At 38.2% G+C, this 23,294-nt stretch overlaps 2 protein-coding genes across 2 annotated transcripts in view; both read right to left on the reverse strand.

Moving 5' to 3' along the window:
• Positions 1-1,937: 1,937 nt before the first annotated feature.
• On the reverse strand, positions 1,938-4,192 carry LOC6032985 (hexamerin-1.1). The gene has a single exon (XM_038248760.1). The coding sequence runs from the start codon at positions 4,143-4,145 to the stop codon at positions 2,010-2,012; it is 2,136 nt and encodes a 711-aa protein (XP_038104688.1). The 5' UTR covers positions 4,146-4,192; the 3' UTR covers positions 1,938-2,009.
• An 868-nt stretch (positions 4,193-5,060) lies between these two features.
• Positions 5,061-23,294, reverse strand: part of LOC6032983 — a 430,596-nt gene continuing 412,362 nt past the window's right edge. Inside the window, exons 7-8 of the mRNA XM_038265997.1 lie at positions 8,580-8,849; positions 5,061-6,998 (exon numbers count right to left, since the gene is read on the reverse strand). Coding sequence (XP_038121925.1) covers positions 6,591-6,998; positions 8,580-8,849 — 678 coding nt within the window. The 3' untranslated portion in view covers positions 5,061-6,590. The remainder of the gene's footprint in view (positions 6,999-8,579; positions 8,850-23,294) is intronic.

A 23,294-nucleotide genomic window follows, 5' to 3' on the forward strand; every position in this document is an offset into this window, starting at 1 on the left:
ATTTCACAGGCACATTAGTCAAAAACAGGTGTGCCGGTCCTTGTGTGTTTGTGCCTGATAGTGCAATCTCTTTGCTGAGATGAATTATTCAAACTTTGTCAGCAAATTTTTGAAGGCATACAGCGGAATAGCATACGCAATAAAAAAAATCGCGAATAAAAGTTTGTCGCAAATCTGCATGCAGTTCAGGAAAGGGTCCCTTTTTACTTTTCTTATTTGTGACATGAACATCTTTCAACTTAAGTTTTTTTTTTATTTTCATTTTGCTAATATAAGTCTTATTAAAAATGAAAACGCTCAACCAAACAGCAATACCATTTGGAAAGAGCCTAAACCAAAAAAAAAAGTTCTTCGTTCGGGCTCAAAATAGCCGAAATAATCAGACCCGTATTTTTTTTTGTTTGGCCGGTATGGTTGAGTATGACTACACCGTGCTAGGGTGGTCCCAAAAATGGCCATTTTCGTCAATTTTCGCAAAAATTACATTTTTCAAAAAAATCATAACTCTGTGCCGTTACAACCGATTTCAAATGTCTTGGAAAAACCCAAAAAAGACAAACATTTGAAAAAGTCGTATGAAAACTTAAAATGGCGTTTTGACTGTGTCTGAACCAGACAGTCTTTGTCTGAAAATATTATCATCGGATTCCTCGGAAAATTTCACATAAAATAAAAAAAAAACTTTCCAAGATATGATTTTTGAAAAAAAAATTGGATTTTTCGACGCGCCAAGAGCAAAATCGGAAAAATGATCAAATCGGCAAAAAATCAACATTTTTCACTAAAACTGCGATAACTTTAAAACTTCAGCGATGACATGTACATGTTTGGGTACCAAATGTTTCGGCTTTCAAACATGTAAAGGTCATCGCTGAAATTGTAAAGTTATCACATTTTTAGTGAAAAATGTTCGGACACGGTCAAAACGCTAAGTTTTCATGCGACTTTTTCAAATGTGTGGCGGGTTTTTATCGAATCACAATTTATGTTTTACTTGAAAGGCAAACTAATCAACCGGAGCGTTTAGTACGGTATGTCCACGCATCCTTCCTCCCCTGTAGATTCTGTGAAATGTGATCCGTTCTCAGAATCCTCTCTGCGGTAAACACAACGCAGTAGGGCTGGCCGCTTTAATATTTGTAATACATTTTCGGGTGTTCTCGGATGTACTACAATTATCAATAATGACAAGAAAAGTGCTTGGGGCGTAATCAAATCACAAGACTTTCCAGCATGCTTTCATCGGACTGGCTGCGTTTGTGTTAGATTAGATTAGATTAGATTAGATTACTTGAAAGGCAAACTAATCACCTTTTATTTACGTCAAAGCCAGCTAAAATCAGTTGAAACTATTTTTTCGGTTGATGTTATTTTTGCGAAAATTTACGAAAATGGCCGTTTTTGGGACCACCCTAGCACGGTGTAGGTCACCCTAACGGCCAAACAAAAAAAATATTAGCCCGATCGGAGAATTTTTTTCTTCGGTTTAGGCTCTTTTCAAACGGAATTGCTGCATTCACAATTGAAGATGGTTTTTTGACGTTTTCTTACACTACTGGGTGGATTACTTTATTCTTTCTCTAATTCAACCCCGCATCTCAACTATTCTGTCCATGATAAAGCTTATACAATATGCTTTGCGAAAGCACATGTGCGCTGTGTATCGTCTTACGAAAGCACCCGGGAGACGTTCGTCTTGTCTGGAGATTTGCAGAAAAAATAAAAACTTTCGTGAGATGAAAACGCAAAATAAGTGGAAAAATAATGCGATATGATTTCCTGGGAAAAGTTTTCCCGTCTCGCAGAAAAACTATTAAATTAGACAACTTTTAAGCTGCGGGGGTGCTCACAGATGGCAATGAATGCTTGAGCTGCCTTGGGATCCTCGAGGAGATCTGTACTGACGAGTTTCGACAATTATAAAAAAAAGACTTTCGCCATTCGTTCAGAAAATTTTATTAGTGCATTTCATTCCAAAAAAAGCAGGATGCCACAACCTAATACTCGCCTTAGACAACGACGGAGTTGACCTCGGTTTCGCTCTTGTGGTAGATCATGGTGTCGTAGTAGTACATGTTTGGCACAAACCACTCGGCTTCGTCGATCTTGCGCTCGAGCGGGTATCCGAATGGCAGCGTGTCGACGTAACGGGCTCCCGAGCCGACGCCGCACGAGACGACCTCCTCGTAGCCGGCGAAGCGTTCAACCTTCGGGGCGTGGTACGGGGCGACCATGAAGAAGAACTGGAACGGCATGCCGCCCTTCTTGCCCTTGGGGAGCATCAGCCGGGACGGGAAGCCGCAGTGGGCCTCGGACATGTCCAGCGGGAACTTGGTCTCGCCGTTGTACGCCAGCATGACCTGCTTGTACAGCTCGAAGTAGGTGGTGCGGTCCTTGACGAACCAGCTAAAGTCCTGAGAATTGCGGGTGATGACGTTCTTGCCCGGGATCAGATCAACGAGGAAATGGTCCAGCTCGAAGAAGTTTTCACGGTTGGCGTTGATTCCGTACAGGTTACCGTACTGATCGTACTTCGGGCCAACAAACAGCATGACGACGGCCTTCTGGGCCTTGTCGGACACCACGTTCAGGTTGAAGGTGAAGGGCAGATGGTTCAGGCGGGGCATGCGGGCGTACAGAACAAAGTCCTGTCCCTGGTAGTGGGCGATCTTGCCGAATTTCTTGAAATCCGAAGACTTCATGGTAGTTTCGTCGAAGACCTCCACATCGACGGCGTTGGTGATGTCGGCGTCGAACTTGTCAAAGTAGGTGACCAGTTTGTCCATCTCGACGGTTTCGATCTTGACGCCCGGGAAGGTCAGTTCGGTCTTGGTGTACGGGTGCAGGGTGTCCATGAAGCGGTAGTAAAAGGTCTGGATGATGCGCTTGTACAGCTGGTAGAACATCGGGTCACGCATGGCAGTCTCGAAGCGTTCCAGGACGGACGGGATGGAACGGTACTCGTTGTACATCTTGAAGGATCCGCCGAGGAAGAACTTGGCCAGGACCTCCAGGTATCCGTAGAAGCGTCCGTTTACGCTGTCTCCGTTGGATTGGATAAGGTTACCGAGGTACTCAACGCCTTCGGGGGTGGTGATGTTAACGTAGCTTCCATCGGGCAGAACAATGAATCCGTAGTCGATGGCCTCCATGATGCGGTGCTCGTAGTCTTCAATCATCTCAACGGTGTAGCTCTTGTCGACCGAGGCACTGTAGTAGTTGTCACGCACCGGGAACGGAACTCCGTTGTAGTAGCGCAGGTACGGATAGTATCCGGTGGTGATGGCCTTGTGCCACGAGAACGGTGGGATCACTCCGAGATCGTTGGACAGACGTTCCAGGTAGTAACGGGCGAGCAATTGCTGGTGCTGGTACAGGAAGAACTCGCCGCGACGATCCTTGAACAGACCGAATTCCTTGCCTCCCATCCAGAACGGGTAGTCAGCGTGGAAGTAGTAGTAGTACGAGTTGAGACCGATGTCCTCGGTGAAGTAGCCGAGACGCTGTTCGGGGCTGGTGTGCACGTAGTATCCGGTGTAGTTGCTGGGGATGTACGCGGTGTACACATCGTTGACCTTCTTCATCTTGTAGAAGCCCTGCATCTTGTAACGCTGGGCCTTGCTGATGACGACATCGTTAAAGAAGTAGTACGGATAGATCTCATACGGAGCTGGCAGGACGATGCCTTGCATGTCCGGGCGGTGCAAGATAGCAACGGTCAACGCGTACACGAACATACCCTCGTTCATGTGGAAACGGGCCCAAACCATGGTCTTGTAGAAGGTATCCCAATCCTTGGCGTAGTAGAACAGATGGAACAGCGCGATGACTTCCTCGCGATGCAGCTCGTTGTGCACACAGAAGATCTCCTCCATGGGCAGCATACCGTGCTTGAAGTACCGCAAAAAGTCCTGGACGGCTTCCTTGTTGGTGTAATGGTCCAGGTACTGCTCCACGTCAAACTGCTTGGACTCCTCCCAGAACGAGGTATGCAGCTCCGGCTGATGCACATGCTGGAAGATCTCCAGGATGGCCTTCTGCTTCGTCAGGAAAAGCTTGTCGGCGTACTTGACATCCTTGGTCATGTAGCTGCCGCTTGCGTAAGCAAACAGGCAGACTACGGTCACTGCCAGAATCGAGCGCATCGTCGTCGTCGTCGTCCTGCTCCTTCTCCGGAACTGATGATTTCTGGTCCACCGCGGTGCACTTTTATAGGTCCACGGTAATTGATAATTTGCATTAAAACACCCCGCGGCTTATCAATTGCACGGCGGTCATCAGCTCGTAGCCCGGAGCAAAAAATAATAATAACGATTCCACCAGTCCCATTATCATGTTGGCGGTTTTTCGGCTGTTGCCGTGTTTTGGTTTCATTTTATGAGCATCGCTCGTTTGTTCAACTGTTGCACTACTCGGCCACAATTTGCGTTGGCTTATCACCCAGAGTCCTGTCACCAAGTCCGGTCCTCAACCATCCATTTGGAAGGCAAACATTGTGCAGTGCAAACACCAGACCGTCCAAAGGCTCAGCTCTTTCCGGCATTTGGAACATACACACGTCCTCTCAAGGGAGACTCTGAGACACAAGAAGCGAGGCTCATCTTGATAAAATTGAATACTCTTTCATAATTACATTTCACTTTGGTATCGCGATGCAACAGCCAACTTTAGCTTTGGTTGCAGGCCGGCCACTTTTGTCTCTGTGAATCTTGGTTGCTTGGAAGGAATGGAGACCACAAAAGACCGGGAAGTGTGTTTATTTTGCCATGCTTGTGCAAGAGGAAGGATAGTTGAGGCGAAGGGATTTACACATACACACACACACACGGGCACTTACCGTAAGAGTGAGCATTATTTATGGGCGACATGTGTAAGATTACGATAAGATGGAAACTGTTTCGGGAAAGTCATGATATCGGGTTTACGATGGGGAGTTGGCTGTGGTCATCATTTGAAAGAATTAGAAGAGTCATTCTTAATAATAATTTTATTTTCCATTTCATTTTTGTTGAACAAAACATTTTCTTTTTGCAGGTTTATATTTATTTCTGGTTTTTTTTTTGTTGAAAACTTTAGGTTTGTTTTGTTTTTCTTCAAACACTTTCTTTCGTCTTCTGCTTCTTTCTGTTATACATGTTTTTTTTTTTAACTTTTGCTCAATTATTTTACCATGTTTCTTGTAATTTATATCGATTTATGGTTAATAGATTCAGCGCTTTTCTGCATGTATAAAAGAATAACTTAACATGTTTTTTCTGCTATCTTAATTTCACTACTACTTGCAATTTCTTTTATTATCTTTCGTTTTTTTTTTTGCTTCAAAAGTTCCATACAGGTTGAGATTAGTACACTTTAACGAAAGGCATAGTTTAAATTAATACAAACCATTTAAAAATAAACAGCTAATGCAAAGAATTTCTTTCCAAAAATATCTACAAGGCAACGTAAATTTCTCCTCTTCTAAAATCAGATAACGACTTACACTTACACCGTCCTTCACTGTAACAAGCATTTCAGCACGGTGCGTGCCCATTTACGTCACAAATTCTCAGTACGTTTAATTATTCTATTTTCGATACTTCCAGCTGAATGTTTCGCGGTGTCATCTAACACAAATTTGCGTTGTGCTGTTTTACTTTCCGTTACAACGCCCTGTGAGCAGCATCCCTTGTGTGGAAATATTTTTCATGGATTTGTTTTTGTTTTTCCAGTCAGTTTGCATTATAATACATTTATAAAAAGATGCGATTTTTTTATTTGCTGGCTGTTCATTTATTCGCTAATATTATTTTATTATCCAGTATCAACCTAGTTGTTTTTCTTTATTTATCAAACTAACATCATATATAGCTTTTGTTATTTTGTTATATGCAATTTTTATCTGTTTTCATGTTGCGTTTCTCACCTTTTCTGTTGTTTTGACTTTTTTCCGGTAGTGACTATTTCACTACTAACTATTTTCCGATTGTGCACAAACCGTTCTTTTTGGCCACTCGACTCTGGCACATTTTATCTGTTTCGTTAATTGATTTTTACTCTACTCAACATTTTTTTATTGTTGATTTGCAGCTGTTATTTTGATTGAGGGTTCGTGACAGAGCGTTCTATCACGGTATTTTTGTTTATTACTTGTTTGCTGTGAAGTTGTGAAGAAGAAGTGTTTGGGAAGACTCTCAAATCCAAACAGTTCCTCCAACTGATTCAGTTTTGACCACTTTCATGTCTCAAGGTGAAGCAATCGGAGAATACGCCTATGTAGAGTGTTTACGGTTAGTAAAAAGCTCAAATACATATATTTTACAAGTACATTATAACAGCGTTTTTTTTTGTTATGTTCTAAATGGTTTTCATTCTGTATAAATATAGTATTTTTGTTGGTTTCTTTGCAGTTGTTGTGTCTGGTTTGAGTCATCGCTAAGTTTGACTGTCGTTTGGTTGAGTGTATTCTGCGCATCTTCGAATGACAGTGTAGTGATAGTGTGTGAGTGAGTGTGAGTGTGTTGCATATATTAAGTATAATAGTATAAGTACGTGCACAGTTTTGTATTGAGTTTTATTTACAAACCACGTCTTTGCGCAGGGCTAGCAGGTCACCAGTGGTGCACTCTGGGGTCGAGCACTCCCAAGCTCAGAACAACGGTGGCCACCACTATCGTCCACCAGATGGTGCTGGCTCGTGCCGAACCATTGTCCGTGAGGGCCGAATTGTCCGGATCGCCATTCGGGCCCTTCCGACGGTTGTTCGACCCGTCCAGGCCAAGCAGGTTCGGACTGATCGTGGTCACGAGGTCGCTCACGATGATCAGCTGCTGGGCGCTCTTGGTGTAGATGTGCAGAATCGATATCTCGCACATCACCGTTAGGCTTGTCTGGAACGGGGGCATCGTTTGGTAGATGTCCTGCAGCACCTGGCTGTGGGGGTACATGTCCAGCGAGGAGAACGTCGGCGTGCCCTCGAACGACCGGTACGTGATGCGCTGGTACGGCGAACGGTGAATCTGCGAGCGGGACGAAGAAAAAAGGAAAACCTTATTGCGGGATTTAATTTTGAGAAATCTCCAAATTTATGGCCGATCTGCTTCAAGAGCCCTCATTTCGGGTGTCATTTCCATTTTTCATACACACGAATACGTGACATCGGCGGGATTTTTTGGCTCAGGTAAACCATCCCCTCAGGTGTATGATTTTATTTTTTATGATTTCTCCTCCAATGTTATCGTTCGTTTTTTATATCAGCAGAACCGTTGTTTCCCAAAATAGAAGCTGGTGGACCCATTTGGCGTATAAAATTGAAATATTTAGTGGTCCCTTTGGTGATTGGGGTATTGGGGTACAGATCTATTTTGGGCTTTGGATGTGTAAAATAGAAAATTGATGTTATGTCGTTATCCTGATGTTCATTTGCATCGGAATTCAGTTGAAAAAATTATATGAACTACAGTCCAGACTCGATTATCCGAAGGCCTCGGAAAAAAATTAATTCGGATAATGGAAACTTCGAATAATCGAATCACGAAAAAAAATGTTTATCGTTGTCTAATTTTTGATTGTTGAGCAAAGGTATGACCCCTAAACTACGCTAAAATTATTTAGAATTTTTAAATCCAAGATGGCGGCCAAAATAGTGGTGATTCAATATTTAAAAATGAATTTTATTTTTTTTAAAAAACAATCATCAGCTCAAACTTGGCCAAAATGGGGTCGTAGAGCTCAAATTTTATGTTAAAAACAAGAAAATGAAAAAAACGATTTTTTTTGTCCGTGGTTTGATTATCCGAAGTCCCATAAAAACCTTCGGATAATCGAACTTCGGATAATCAAAACTTCGGATAATCGATGCTTGGGATAATCGAGTCTGGACTGTATAATTAATTAGCAATATTGTTTTTATGCATAAACTTTGATAAATTACATCATTTTCAAAATAGTTTCATCAAACTGTCCTGACGCCCAAAATCTTAAAATCACGTAGTGATACCAACACTACAAAAATGTGCCATGCAGTGTTGGTATATATACGCTCTCGCGAGAAAAATTCCTCTCTCTCGAGTTCTCGCCACGAGTCTCGAGCTGCCGAGAGAAACTCACCGATTGCCCGTGCTCTCCTCCACTCGCGAACGGGCTTTATCGCGAGCCAGAATTGCTCGTTCGCGAGAAGTTGAACGTGTTAGAAACGAACAAAAAACAACACACCTCTATACCATCGCCTGGTTCGCATTAATAAGCCTGATAAACAAATTGCCAGCTTGGGACGAACGGCTAGCACGAGGCGCTCGCGAGCGCTCGCGGCGAGAGCAAGAACGCGAACGAAAATTCGAGCGCGAGCGAGAAAAGAAAAGTACTACAAGTTCTCTCCCTCGTTCGCGAACAAGAAATGCTTTCTTTCTTCTCGCTCGAATTTCAACACTGGTGCCATGGCATGTCAGCCACATTTTTTTCTTCTAATATTGGCACCACTGCGCGATTTTCGGGCGTCCCCTAATCGTAATGCTATTTTCGCTTGAAAATCTGAATATTCCATTTTTAGAAAGCCTGATGTCACGATTTTATCCACCTTGTGATCATTCCCCTCCTCTTACCTTCTTCGAGTTGATGAACCAGGTGATGTTGGCCGGCGGGAAGGACGTCCCGACGGTGCAGACGGCCCGGAAGTTGTCCAGCGTCGTGATGTGCGTCTTCTCCAGCTGCATCTGGGGGTCCTGCTTGGGCAGCTCGACCACCTGCATGCGGGCCTGCCGGATATCGGTGTGGAAAAGTGGCGCGTCCTCCGACACCTCGCACTGGAACTGGCCGGTCAGGTCGCGGGTCACGCCGCGCAGCGTCACCGAGGTCGCGTCCGATTGGGAGCTCTGGAGATGGCAAAGAAAAAGGATGTTCTTTTTATTCTCGAAAAAAATGTTACAGAGTACAACATTAAAAACTCAACATAACATTGAACAAATCGATGACCGCAGATTGGAAAGTTGAAATTGACTCTAATCCAATTTCCTGGAACTCTCAGGTTACGGCCTTAATTGGAACACTAAGCATGTGTATTGCCACTCGCCAATTTCCTCCGGATAATCCCTTCCAAGCCTAGGGAACTGTTCGTTGGCCATTTCTGTGCCGCGACCAGCAACGTTTTCCAATTTCGGAAAATCGATTCAACTAACCCAACAACATCGGGGAGTTCTAAACACAGAGTGTACAAACAACACACGCACGTTGTTCAGGATATTAACCTTGTGTGCGTGTAATATAACTTGGGGCCCGGCCTCGAAAACCAGTCCGTCCTTTGGTGTATCATTTCAATTAGTCTCGTACAACCTATATATAGTGGGGGCCGATTTGGCCCCGACCTGGCCTTGAGTCAACACACGGAACGCGGCGCTCTGGTTGAAATGGAAATGCACTTTGAATTTGGAACGCTACGGCGATACAGACAGACGTACCTGGACATGTGAGTCTGGTCCCACGCGCCAGGAAGGAAAATTGAACCATTCCGGACCCCGGATAAGCTCATACGAGCTTCACTGGTGTCGGGGATGACCGTGGCCTTTTGAGGTTTCGACCGGTACCGGTCAACAACGGGTTCGTTAGTAAAATTTGAATTGGAAAAAATGTTTGATGGATATTAAAAAGATATGTCTGAAACATACTTTAAATTTTACGGTGCGCTGAAATATTACAATAACCCAAAATATGATTTGTCAGAAATACAGCGAGAATTTTTTGTACTTTACTGGACATGTTTTCATCAAACAATGTCACAGTTAACAAAAAAAAAATAATTTTATTCCAAAATATAACTGATTTCTCACTAGAGCAATTCTCTACCAAAACCGGAAATGGATTTTATTTGTATTTTTTGATTTGGCTCAAACTTTGTGGGGGCCTTCCCTATGACCAAATAAGCTATTTTGCGTCATTGGTTCACCCATACAAGTCTCCATACAATTTTGGCTGCTGTCCATACAAAAATGGTATGTAAATATTCAAACAGCTGTAACTTTTGAGTGAATTTTCTGATCAATTTGGTGTCTTCGGCAAAGTTGTAGGTATTGTTGAGGACTTTTGAGAAAAAAATAGGTACACGGAAAAAAATATTGCAGATTTTTTTATCAACTTTTTTTTCACTAAAACTCAATTTCCCAAAATATGTATTTTTTGATTTTCGAGATTTTTTGATATGTTTTCAAGATAAAGCCACCGAAAGTTTGATTTTAGCGAAATATTTGCAGTTTTTCAATTTTTAAAAATAGTGACCATGAGTGACCATTTCTAAAAATATTTTTTTTTAAAGTTCAGAAAATTTGCTATAAAATTGTCTAAGAGACATTGAAGATTGGACCTCGGGTTGCTGAGATACAGCCGCATTAAGAAAAAAAAACACGAAAATTGAAGTTTTCAAAATCTCACCAAAACAACCCACTATTTTCTAATGACGATATCTCAGCAACTCATGGTCCGATTTTCAATGTTAAAACATGAAACATTCGTGAAATTATCCGATCTATTCGAAAAAAATATTTTGATAATTTTTAAATCATGACTTACATTTTAAAAGGGCCAAACGTTGAATATTACGCCCATTTGAAATGTTAGTCTTTATTTGAAAATTTTCAAAATATTTTTTTCGAAAAGATCGGAAAATTTCACGAATGTTTCATGTATTAACATTGAAAATCAGACCATTAATTGCTGAGATATCGACATTAGAAAATGGTGGGCTGTATGGGTAAGACTTAGAAAACTTCAATTTTCGTGTTTCTTTTTGTTTAAGCCGCTGTATCACAGCAACCCGAGGTCCAATCTTCAATGTCTCTTAAACAATTTCATAGCAAATTTTCTGAACTTTTCAAAAAAAATATATTTATAGAAATGGTCACTCATGGTCACTATTTTCAAAAATCGAAAAACAGCAAATATTTCGCTAAAATCAAACTTTCGGTGGCTACATCTTGAAAACGGAGTCCGTTATCAAAAAATCTGTAAAGTACTTTTCGATTGCAAATTCAATTTTGCATTAAAAAATAATGTCAAATTTGTTTTTGCATGAAACTTCGATTTTTTCCAAAAATCACTATTATTTCAAAAATTCATAACTTGGTGGCAGATTTTTTGACCATGTTTCTCTATGGCTCAAAAGTTGCGGATTTTAGTCCCCTAAAACATATCAAAAAATCTCGAAAATCAAAAAAATACATATTTTGGGAAATTGAGTTTAAGTGAAAAAAAGTTGATTAAAAAATCTGCATTTTTTCCGTGTACCATTTTTTTTCTCAACTGTCCTCAACAATATCTACAACTTTGCCGAAGACACCAAATTGATCAGAAAATTCACTCAAAAGTTACAGCTGTGTGAATATTTACATACCTTTTTTTGTATTGAAAGCAGCCAAAATTGTATGGAGACTTGTATGAGTGAACCAATGACACAAAATAGCTTATTTGGTCATAGGGAAAGCCCCCACAAAGTTTGAGCCAAATAAAAAAAAAACATAAAATAAAAATGGTCGAAATCGGCCGATTTCGTAGAGAGTTGCTCATATGGGACATTTACGTGGGACATGGGCAGTGCAGCTATTCTTGAATTTTATCAGTTTCACATTTAATTTCGATGAAATTTTAAATCTTATGTTGAAATATCAAGATTCCTGAGTCAAATTAAGGGTCAAAGGGCAAGTTTCCATGAAGGTGGTCCATGTTCACAAGGCAACGGAACTTGCAATTGTAATCATACTAATTCTCTGAATAAGGATTTCAAACTGAAATGGTTGACCACTAACTCTTCAAATTAGACATCCGTGTTCAACCAGATGTAATAAATTCCACTATGATTTTTGTAAAATTTAAAACTCTGCTACACCACTTTCAAATTTAAAGCTTATCAAATTGACACATTTACCTCAGAAATTTTCAACCACTTTTCCTCCAAAACTAAATTTCTCAATGCAGGGAAAAAAGTTAGTCGTGCGAAAATATGCCATTTATCCGCGTGCTAATTCTACGCGGAATTCGCTCATCACGAGCGCCGAGGTTAGTCGTTTGGGGTTGCGCCAACTGGGGCTTAAATTCTAAATAGTGTTGTAGTTTCAGGGAGAGAGAGAGAGAGAGGCAGGGGGATTTGAGCAACCAAAATGAATGTTACAAAAGTTGGTGACGAGCGTGATTCACTTCAACTGGGATGGTTATAGGGGAAATATACACATTCTCAGCCTAATCAGCGGCCGTGTCGGTCGTAAAGCAGTATTTTTTTACTTTTGTAATGAGCAATTCTCTACGAAATCGGTATTTTTTCTTAAATTTTAATTTTTGTTTTTTTTAATCCGACTGAACTGGGCTGCCTTCGGTATGCCCAAAGAAGCCATTTTGCATCATTAGTTTGTCCATATAATTTTCCATACAAATTTGGCAGCTGGCCATACAAAAATGATGTATGAAAATTCAAAAATCTGTATCTTTTGAAGGAATTTTTTAATCGATTTGGTGTCTTCGGCAAAATTATAGGAATGGATATGGACTACACTGAAAAAAAATGATACACAGTAAAAAAAATGTGGTGATTTCTAATTTCACTTTTTGTCACTAAAAATTGATTTGCAAAAAAACAATATTTTTTTTATTTTTTGATATGTTTTAGAGGACATCAAATGCCAACTTTTCAGAAATTTCCAGAATGGGCAAAAAATCTTTGACCGAGTTATAATTTTTTGAATCAAATTTTTGATAAAGTGCACCGTTTTCAAGTTTTAGCCATTTTAATGTAACTTTTTTCAAAATAGTCACAGTTTTTAATTTTTTTATATTAATGCCCATTTTGCCCACCTTAAAAAAAATATTTTTGAAAAGCTGAGAAATTCTCTATATTTCGCTTCATTGAACTTTGTTGATACGACCCTGAGTTGCTGAAACATAGCCATGCAAAGGTTTAAAAACAGGAAAATTGATGTTTTCTAAGTCTCACCCTAACAACCCACCATTTGCTAATGTCGATATCTCTGCAACTAATGGTCCGATTTTCAATGTTAAATTATGAAACATTCGTGAAATTTTCAATGTTTCAGCAACTAAGGGTCGTATCAACAAAGTCCGAAAAAGCAAAATATAGAGAATTTTCTCAGCTTTTCAAAAATATTTTTTTTAAAGTAAGCAAACATGTGCACTAATTTAAAGAAATGAAAAACAGAGACTATTTTCAAAAAAAGTCACCTAAAAATGGATTCAACTTGAAAACGGTGCACTTTATTAAAATTTCAGTAAAGTACTATTTGATTGTAAATTCGATTTTACATCGAAAAATGAAGTTGAAAATTTTTTGGGACCAATATTTCGTTTTTTGAAAAAATCTGTATTGATTCAAAAAATCATAACTCGGTCAAAGATTTTTTGCCCATTCTGGGAATTTCTGAAAAGTTGGCATTTGATGTCCTCTAAAACATATCAAAAAATTAAAAAAAAATATTGTTTTTTTTTGCAAACTAATTTTTAATGAAAAAAGTGAAATTAGAAATCACCACATTTTTTTTACTGTGTATCATTTTTCAGTGTAGTCCATATCCATACCTATATTTTTGCCGAAGACACCAAATCGATCAACAAATTCCTTCAAATGATACAGATTTTTGAATTTTCACATATTATTTTTGTATGGACAGCTGCCAAATTTGTATGGAAAATTATATGAACGAACTAATGATGCAAAATGACTTCTTTGGGCATACCGTAGGAACCAAAAAAGTTTCAACCGGATTAAAAAATACAAATCAAACTACAGTTTGGGTACATTACGATTTTTAAATATTTTCTTAATTTTCTATAATTTTTTCAGTCAAAAAATAAATCAGAAGGGTTCATCACTGTACCAAAAAATGGAATATTGAAAAAAAAAAACAATTTCGTCGAGAATCACTCCATCAACCCTACTGCCGTACTCAAACCCACACGCAGGAAATGAGACAGTTTTTGATAGTTGAGTAGCGAAAGGGGTGCTGCGATCGCTCCAAAGTTGTACCGAAAACCCCACTTTGTCAACACTTCGGTGGTGTGTGTGTGTGTGCTGATGTGCTCATGTCCCGGAATTTTCCACCCGTGGACCCTGGGGCAAGATTTGCGCTGCTGCTGCCTCTCTGCTCTGTTGATGTTGATCATCACCGTTTGCAACGCCCGGGAAAAGCAGATTTGGCAAAACATGTGTTCCCACTTTTTAAGCGCCCCGAAGGGACACCCCCATGGAACGAGCCCAAAAAGGGGGGAAATCCGGTTTCCCGACTTTCGAAAAATGAGCCATGGCTACATCAGCAGCAGCAACACTAACGACAACCAGGAATGGCCTTCGGGGGAAGAACAAACTGCTGCTGCTGTAGCAAGCAGTGTTGTCAGTTCCAGGCGGAAATGGCAATTTGTGGTGGGTTTTGACACGGATTCGGTAAATTCGGATTAACTTAAGGTCCACCTAGCAAAAAGGATGTTTAAAAAATTTGATTATTCAATCATAAAATAAAACACCAACGACAAAATTACCAATTTTCTGTCAATTAATCTCAACACGTTCAAACTGAGCAGCTTCTAATTAACCGCAATTTAAAAGAGTTAACGAGAAACTCTCATTGCCTTGGAATATGGCTGGCAATGGAAAACTTTTCCCTCAAGTGAAGCATCTTCTGCCAGCAGTGTCGACAGAATTGCTCTCTGGGCTGCCGGGAATTGAGAAAAACCCATTTCATAACTGCAATTAAAGTGAGAAGTAAAAAAGAAGAGCTTCGCGGTAGAAAAAGTTACACTGCTAAATTGTGGTCTTAATCGAAGGGGAACTTGATAAAGAAATGCACACTTTTATAGATTAATTCCAGCCCAAATCAGGATTTTTAAGGGTACTTTTTTTCTCGACTCTCTCCGGTTTCTATGAAACTTTGTTCACATGTTATCCTATGCTTATCTTAGACATTTTAGTTTACATGGAGTCATTTTCATCTAATCGAATCTAATCGAACACAAGCGCAGCCAGTCCGAAGAAAGCATCCTGGAAGAACTTGTGGTTAGATTACGCCCCAAGTTCTTTCTTGTCAATATTAATTATTGCAGTACACTTGAGTAACCCCGAAGACGTATAGCAAAAATTAAAGCGGCCAGGCCTACTGCGTTGCATTAACCGCAGAGACAGATTCTGTGAATGGAGCACATTTCACAGAATCAACAGGGGAGGAAGGATGCGTGGACTTACCGTACCAAACGCTCCGGATCAGTTGTGGTTGGATGTGTTAGTGTAATTTTGGCAAATAATAATATTTTTATAGAGTGAGGGCGAGAGGGGGGGGGGAGAAAATTGGGTTTGGAGAAAGGGAAGGGTTATAGGGATATATCATTTAATTAATAGAATATAATATCGTATTTATAAGGGAATAATCATCTGTTAAAAAATGATTAATTAAAAGGAATGATCTCACCAAATTAGGATTGATCAGCTAGTGACGGACGGTAAATTCTAGCTGCTGGAAGAGCATCTGGGACAGGAACGATGGCATCTTCATGATTACAACCAACTTATGGACTGGTGATCCTGCCGTTCTTTCCTTTCAACTTGGTGGCAATCACTGATACTTGCCATCACCAAAAATGTGGACCGAATCTTTGTAGTTTAACACGAAAGGAAGTAAATTGTTTTAAGGGAATTAATCGGGAAACGCAAGAGCTGTCACAATTTTTAGCACCGTAAAATTTTCACATCCGATCTCGCGCACGGCTACTTCGATTCTAGTTTACATGAAGTCATTTTCACTCAAAAATGGTTTTTTTAAAATGGCGTAAGTGTTTTAAATATTTTTTTATTTCGTAATTTAAATATTGCTGTATTTGACAGCAGGCTTGGCCGAATAGTTAAGCTGTCCGCTTAGTAAGCGGAAGATCATGGATTCGATTCCCATCTGCTCCAACCTTCCATCGGATGGGGAAGTAAAACGTCAGTCCCGGCCTTGGATGTTGTCTCCACGCTATAAGTACAAACAACACACCAAACCAAGTCTGATCCGGTGGATGCTGGCGGCGGTTGGACTCGCAATCCAAAGACGTCAGTTCAAACCCTGGAGTAAAATAAGGTTTGCGTGCCCGCCCCATTCAAGCCACGGCGTGTTTTCTAGAACAAACATTTCAAGAAAAAATAGTCATCATTACTGTCAAATGTGTCTTATATGAAATTTTCTCAGCTTTCCAATGCTTCTAAGAGCGAAATGTTTCATCGGAAAATTTCTGAGATATCTATTTTTTAAGTTTTTTGTTTAAAATTCCTGTATTATTTATTTTAAACTTTGTAATAACTATTGTGGAAACTTGTCAAATGATGTTTTTCATGTGTCATTTACTCATCAAAATGTGCAAAATAAGGCAAGAAACAACTTTGGAGAAGGTTGCAAATCGCTAAATATTTTTAAAATTAAGAGATTTATTCAGAAATAAAAATCATAAAACCGTATGAAAAATATTTTTTTGCAATAATTAAAAGATAATAACATAATTTTTGTTTACGAATATCAAGTTTATGCTCGGATTTAGCTTGAATTAAGCTGATAAAACCGATTTTTTTGTTGCAAGTTTGAGATTAGTTAGGATATCACTAGATTTTTATGAAAAAAATCATATTTCCTTAACCAAACATTAATCAATTGCATGGATACAAAATATGTAATAAACTCAAAATTGAACTATAAATTACTGTGGCGAGCTTCAGGAGAAAAACTTTTCATGAGTATGAAATGATTTTTTATAATTTTTATTTTGTATGAAATGATCAAGGAATCAGCAATATTATAGAAGTCTTATCTTATCTATTTAAAACGTTTTAAAAATACTTAAAATTTTGTTTAAATAGTTTGGAAGTTTTTTGTTCTGAATTCCTTTATTTTTATTGTTTTATTTTGTTTGATTTTTTCTGTTAATTTTTTTTTTGTTAAAACCAAAAAATGTATGTGGCAGTGTTTTCAACATTTAGAGTTAAAACACACAATTTTAACTCCTACATTTAAATGCATTTTCAACAGTAATTTTTTTTTCGTTATTTCATACACATGAGAATATGACTTTTGAACCTTGCAACAGTAATTGGTAGAACATTTTCGATTTTAAATCATCTTTTGGATCCATGTTCCCGGTTCATGTATGCTTTAAGAAGTATCATATTTATTCATAAAAATCCATTGATAAACTTAACAATCTCAAACCTGCAAAAAAATCGATTGTATCAGCTCAATAAGAGCAGACGCGTGATATTTGTACACAAAAATTGTGTTATTATCTTTTAATTCTTGTAAATAATATTTTTAAGACGGTTTTATGATTTTCATCTTTGAATAAATCCCATATATTAAAAAAACACGGTCAAACTTAATTTTAAAAATGTTTAGCGATTTGCAACCTTCTCCAAAGTTGTTTCTTGCCTTATTTTGCACAATTTGATGAGTAAATGACACATGAAAAACTTAATTTGACAAGTTTCCTGAATAGTTATTATAAAGTTTACAATTAAAAATAAAGGAATTTTGAACAAAAAACTTAAAAATTAGATATCTCGGAAATTTCCCGATGAAACATTTCGCTCTTAGAAGCATTGGAAAGCTGCACGGAAAAAAAAGGTTTCCGAAAATCATGCAAATCGTACCATGAAATCGTGAATATCGCGATTTTTGCTTTACGAATTTTTGAACTATGCATAATGGGCACGAATTATCCAGGAATCGTGAATAAATATGCATGACTTTCCATGACCGATTTCACTCGTAAACGTGAATAATATTCATGATTTCATGAAATGGATGCATGAAGTCGTGAAAAATATTCACGATTTTATGAATAAAAATTCATGATTACGATCAAAAAAATATACCTCGTGAATTAAAATTCATGATTTCATGCATAAAATTCATGAAATCATGAATTTTTATGCATGACTTCGTGCACAAAATTCATGAAATCTCGAATTATTTTTACGATTTGTAAATGAAGGCGTAAAAATATTCGCGATTTCATGCTCACAATTCATGAAAAAATGTAAATAAATCATGAAATCGTGAATTTTATTCATGAATTCGTGCACAAAATTCATGAGTTCTGGAATATTTTTTATGATTTATTTTTGAGGGCGTAAAAAAAATCGTGAAATCATGTATAAACTTCATGAAATCATGCATAAATTTCATGAATTCGTGATTTTTTTTATGAAATCATGAATTTATTCACGTTTACGAGTGTATTCGGGCATGTCTAATCATGCATATTTATTCACGGCTCCTGGCTTATTCGTGCCCAATATGCATAGTTCAAAAAATCGTAAAGTAAAACTCGTAATATTCACGATTTCATGGTACGATTTTCACAATTTCCGGATTACTTTTTCTGTACATTTACCATATCGTGCCACTGGGGGCACACACCGGAATTGACAAGGAATCCTGTTTTGTAAAAAAAAAAACGGAGCACATTTTATGTGATTCCAATGTACTATGGCCCCACCTGGCCACTTTGGAACCGGTCACCGGTTACCGGTGGTCACTGGGAACATTTCGGAATGTGCAAGGAACCCTGTCATGTGACATATCAAAATTCATGAAATTCAAATCTTTGGCCATTTTATGTGATGCCAATGAAATCTGGCCCCACCTGGCCACTTTGGAACCGGTCACCGGTTACCGGTGGTCACTGGGGACATTTCGGAATGTGCAAGGAACCCTGTCATGTGACATATCAAAATTCATGAAATTTAAAACTGTGGCAATTTTATGTGATGCCAATGAAATCTGGCCCCACCTGGCCACTTTGGAACCGGTCACCGGTTACCGGTGGTCACTGGGGACATTTCGGAATGTGCAAGGAACCCTGTCATGTGACATATCAAAATTCATGAAATTTAAAACTGTGGCCATTTTATTTGATGCCAATGTACTCTGGCCCCACCTGGCCACTATGGAACCGGTCACCGATTACCGGTGGCCACTGGGGACATTTCGGAATGTGCAAGGAACCCTGTCTTGTGACATATCAAAATTCATGAAATTCAAATCTTTGGCCATTTAATGTGATGCCAATGAAATCTGGCCCCACCTGGCCACTTTGGAACCGGTCACCGGTTATCAGTGGTCACTGGGGACATTTCGGAATGTGCAAGGAACCCTGTCATGTGACATATCAAAATTCATGAAATTCAAATCTTTGGCCATTTTATGTGATGCCAATGAAATCTGGCCCCACCTGGCCACTTTGGAACCGGTCACCGGTTACCAGTGGTCACTGGGGACATTTCGGAATGTGCAAGGAACCCTGTCATGTGACATATCAAAATTCATGAATTTTAAAACTGTGGCCATTTTATGTGATGCCAATGAAATCTGGCCCCACCTGGCCACTTTGGAACCGGTCACCGGTTACCGGTGGTCACTGGGGACATTTCGGAATGTGGAATGTGCAAGGAACCCTGTCTTGTGACATATCAAAATTCATGAAATTCAAATCTTTGGCCATTTAATGTGATGCCAATGAAATCTGGCCCCACCTGGCCACTTTGGAACCGGTCACCGGTTATCAGTGGTCACTGGGGACATTTCGGAATGTGCAAGGAACCCTGTCATGTGACATATCAAAATTCATGAAATTCAAATCTTTGGCCATTTTATGTGATGCCAATGAAATCTGGCCCCACCTGGCCACTTTGGAACCGGTCACCGGTTACCAGTGGTCACTGGGGACATTTCGGAATGTGCAAGGAACCCTGTCATGTGACATATCAAAATTCATGAATTTTAAAACTGTGGCCATTGTATGTGATGCCAATGTACTCTGGCCCCACTTGGCCACTTTGGAACCGGTCACCGGTTACCGGTGTTCACTGGGGACATTTTGGAATGTGCAAGGAACCCTGTCTTGTGACATATCAAAATTCATGAAATTTAAAACTGTGGCCATTGTATGTGATGCCAATGTACTCTGGCTCCATCTGGCCATCTTGGAACTGATTACCGGTCACTGCGGAAGAATTCTAAATTTACAAAGGTCCCAGTTATGTGATGTTCAAAAATGCCTTAAATAAATGAAAAATACAATCATAACTTTAGTAAAACCAACATTCAAAACTTGACATGAGCATTTCGGAAACGTTAATTGGGTACCGATCGTTTCTATACAAAAATACAACAAAAACTTTAATTAAATACAAAAAGACCAAAGGGATTTCATGTGCAGTCCAGACTCGATTGTCTGATTGTCTGAGTGCATAATAGAATAATCGTATAATTAAGCCATTATTTTTTTGTCTCATTAAGAACTCCAGTTACAATAAAGTGATTAATTACAATAATGGGATTTTTTTTTGTTAATGCAGATGATCAAACACTTTAATTTGACGAAAATAGATTCATAGAGAGTTGAATTGAATATTTGAAAAATAAAAAAAAACACCGAAATAAAATACTCAACATACTCAACAAATCTTAAAATCTTAAAATACTTCAAAAACTCAAACTTTTCAAAATAGGCAAAATAAATTAAATACTTCAAAAACTCAAAATATTTGAAATACGCAAAATACATAAAATAAATAAAATGCTCAAAATGCTTAAAAAACTAAAAAAAAACTTTTTTTGTATACTTTATTAAAGAGTTTTTAAGCCGAAAACTGGTTCAACTCTTAACTTAAAATAATTAAAATACTTGAAAACTTTAAAATACTTAAAATACTAAAAATACTAGAAATACTTAAAATACTTAAAATACTTAAAATACTTAAAATACTTAAAATACTTAAAATACTTAAAATTCTTAAAATACTTAAAATACTTAAAAAACTTAAAATACTTAAAATACTTAAAATACTAGAAATACTTAAAATACTTTAAATACTTAAAATACTTAAAATAATTAAAATACTTGAAAAAAAATACTTAAAATACTTAAAATACTTAAAATACTAAAAATACTTAAAATACTTAACATAGATTGGTGGGAGTGCGGTTTGGTTGACAGGGTTGCGCGTGTACGGTTGCTTCTTAACTCGAAATTTGTGCTTGAATTCGAGTTATATGGTTAACAAAAGTGGTACCAATCTATAGATAGATATGTGTTATTTGCTGTTGGCGGTGATTTTTTCTTGGATGCGTCGAAGAAAGTGAGGCGTTTCGTAGTGTTGGTGTGGTTCTGGGATCGAGAAGTCGGAAAGAGAAGCTGAAGTGTGTTGGCGTGAACGACGAGATGCGGTGGTGTTGGTCTGGCGATGACTCGTTGACTTGACCGCTTCGACAGATTTTGACGGGGGAACGCGATGTAAAAGTGTGCTTTCAGTGGTTAAGAGTGAGAGAGCGAGCGGCGTCGGCACTGTTTTCAGTTTGGGTTGTGCGAGAGACGGCCACTTGTGTGCTGCTGGTGACCCAAACATACTGCAATGCAACCGGGTGAGCGAATTCCAATTGGATTATTAATGTATGTGTGTGAAGTGTGAATGGAATTGGACAGGGTTGTTCTTTTGTTACATCAAATCCATTTTAAGAATTGGCTTTTCAAATAAGAAAAGATATAGAAAGCAAATGATAAAAATAAGAGTTCGAACTATCTTTTGCATTTTTGCCCATGTCGCACGTAATTTAATACTTCGCAAAAAATTAAGACACTTGAACAGTAATTACAATTAGTTAGTTTTGTGTGTGATTGGTTGTGTGAGTGAATGAATGAGTGTGGATAGTATTAATTAATAGTCAGGACTCGGTGCTTGCAATTCCCGTTACAGTTGATATGAAATTCAAATAAGAATGTAACAGAAAAAATCAGGTATCGGGTCCAGACTGTTAATAACTTGGGTTTAGGGCAAGGTAACTGTGATTTTCGAAAAAAAAAACGCGTACAATTATTCAGCAACATCGTTGCAAGGTTGATCGGCTGTCTCTGTTTTGCTATTTACCTATTTCCAGTCATTCAGGTTCAATCTTTCCACAGCCGGCTGTCTAAGAATGAACGGTTTAGATAATTTAAACTACATCCACTAAATACAAATAATACCGGCGGTCGTTAATCATTCATTATAATTCAATTGCAAGCTTTGTGATTGAATGTGTATATTTTTAAGAGTGGAAATAATCCGGTGGTAATTGGTTAAACAACTCTTGTTTAGAATAACACGCAAAAGATCTTTCTTAAGTATAGATACTCTTAAGGCACGGTAACATGTGTTATTATAAAGCGGTTTTTTAGTCCTCTAGCTCCGAAGCGTCGCGTTGCATAACGTTTCAATTATTACCTTATGAATTACAAGTTAAGATATTTAAAATTCAAACCGCGCTAACATTGAATCATTACGTTCAACACCCCATACTATAATTAAACATTATTTGGTTATATCTTTCCACAGCCGGCTGTCTAAGATTAAACCATTGCATTTAAAATTTAACAATCAATAATCGGGAAATGTCTCATCCGCAGCATCCGATTGCTTGCCTTGAGAATAATACATCATCTCTCCAAACAAAACATTCGATTTTGGGTCGCATCATCATCTTCTATGATGAATCCTGACCATATACCCTACCCTACTAACACAATTTTCAGGTTTCTGGCGCTCGTGGGGTGTAAGCACAGAGTAAATCAGCTGCCCTAGTAGCAACCTGCGCTAACTAACATTCCCGTCCCTTAAAATCGAGGTCTACAAACTGACATGGCGGGCGCCGTTGGTGGCCAATGACTGTTACCTATTCGCAACTGATCTAGCTTTAGCAATCATGGTGTTTTATCTTTTCAGCGCATTCATACATGCTGTTGATAAGGGAAACACCACTAGATCGTCGAAGCCTATAATCAGTAGTGCTGAAAGGATATTACGGTTCTGTTCAGCAACGGAGGGGCAACCATGGGTGATCTCTCATGCTCTCTCTCATGCTCTCATGCTCTCAAAAATACTTAAAATACTTAACATACTTAAAATACTTAAAAAACTTAAAATACCTAAAATACTTAAAATACATAAAATACTTAAAATACTAAAATCACTTTAAAAACTTAAAATACTTAAAATACTTAAAATACTCAAAATACTTAAAATACTTAAAAAACTTAAAATACTTAAAATACTTAAAATACTTAAAATACTTAAAATACTTAAAATACTTAAAATACTTAAAATACTTAAAATACTTAAAATACTTAAAATACTTAAAAAACTTAAAATACTTAAAATACTTAAAATACTTAAAATACTTAAAATACTTAAAATACTTAAAATACTTAAAATTCTTAAAAAACTTAAAATACTTAAAATACTTAAAATACTTAAAATACTTAAAATACTTAAA

This window comes from Culex quinquefasciatus, chromosome 1 (genome assembly GCF_015732765.1).
Source record: "Culex quinquefasciatus strain JHB chromosome 1, VPISU_Cqui_1.0_pri_paternal, whole genome shotgun sequence".
Taxonomy (NCBI): domain Eukaryota; kingdom Metazoa; phylum Arthropoda; class Insecta; order Diptera; family Culicidae; genus Culex; species Culex quinquefasciatus.

Coding starts and splice junctions, on each gene's coding strand:
- LOC6032985 (XM_038248760.1), bottom strand. CDS start 4,145: ATGCGCTCGATTCTGGCAGTGACCGTAGTCTGCCTGTTTGCTTACGCA.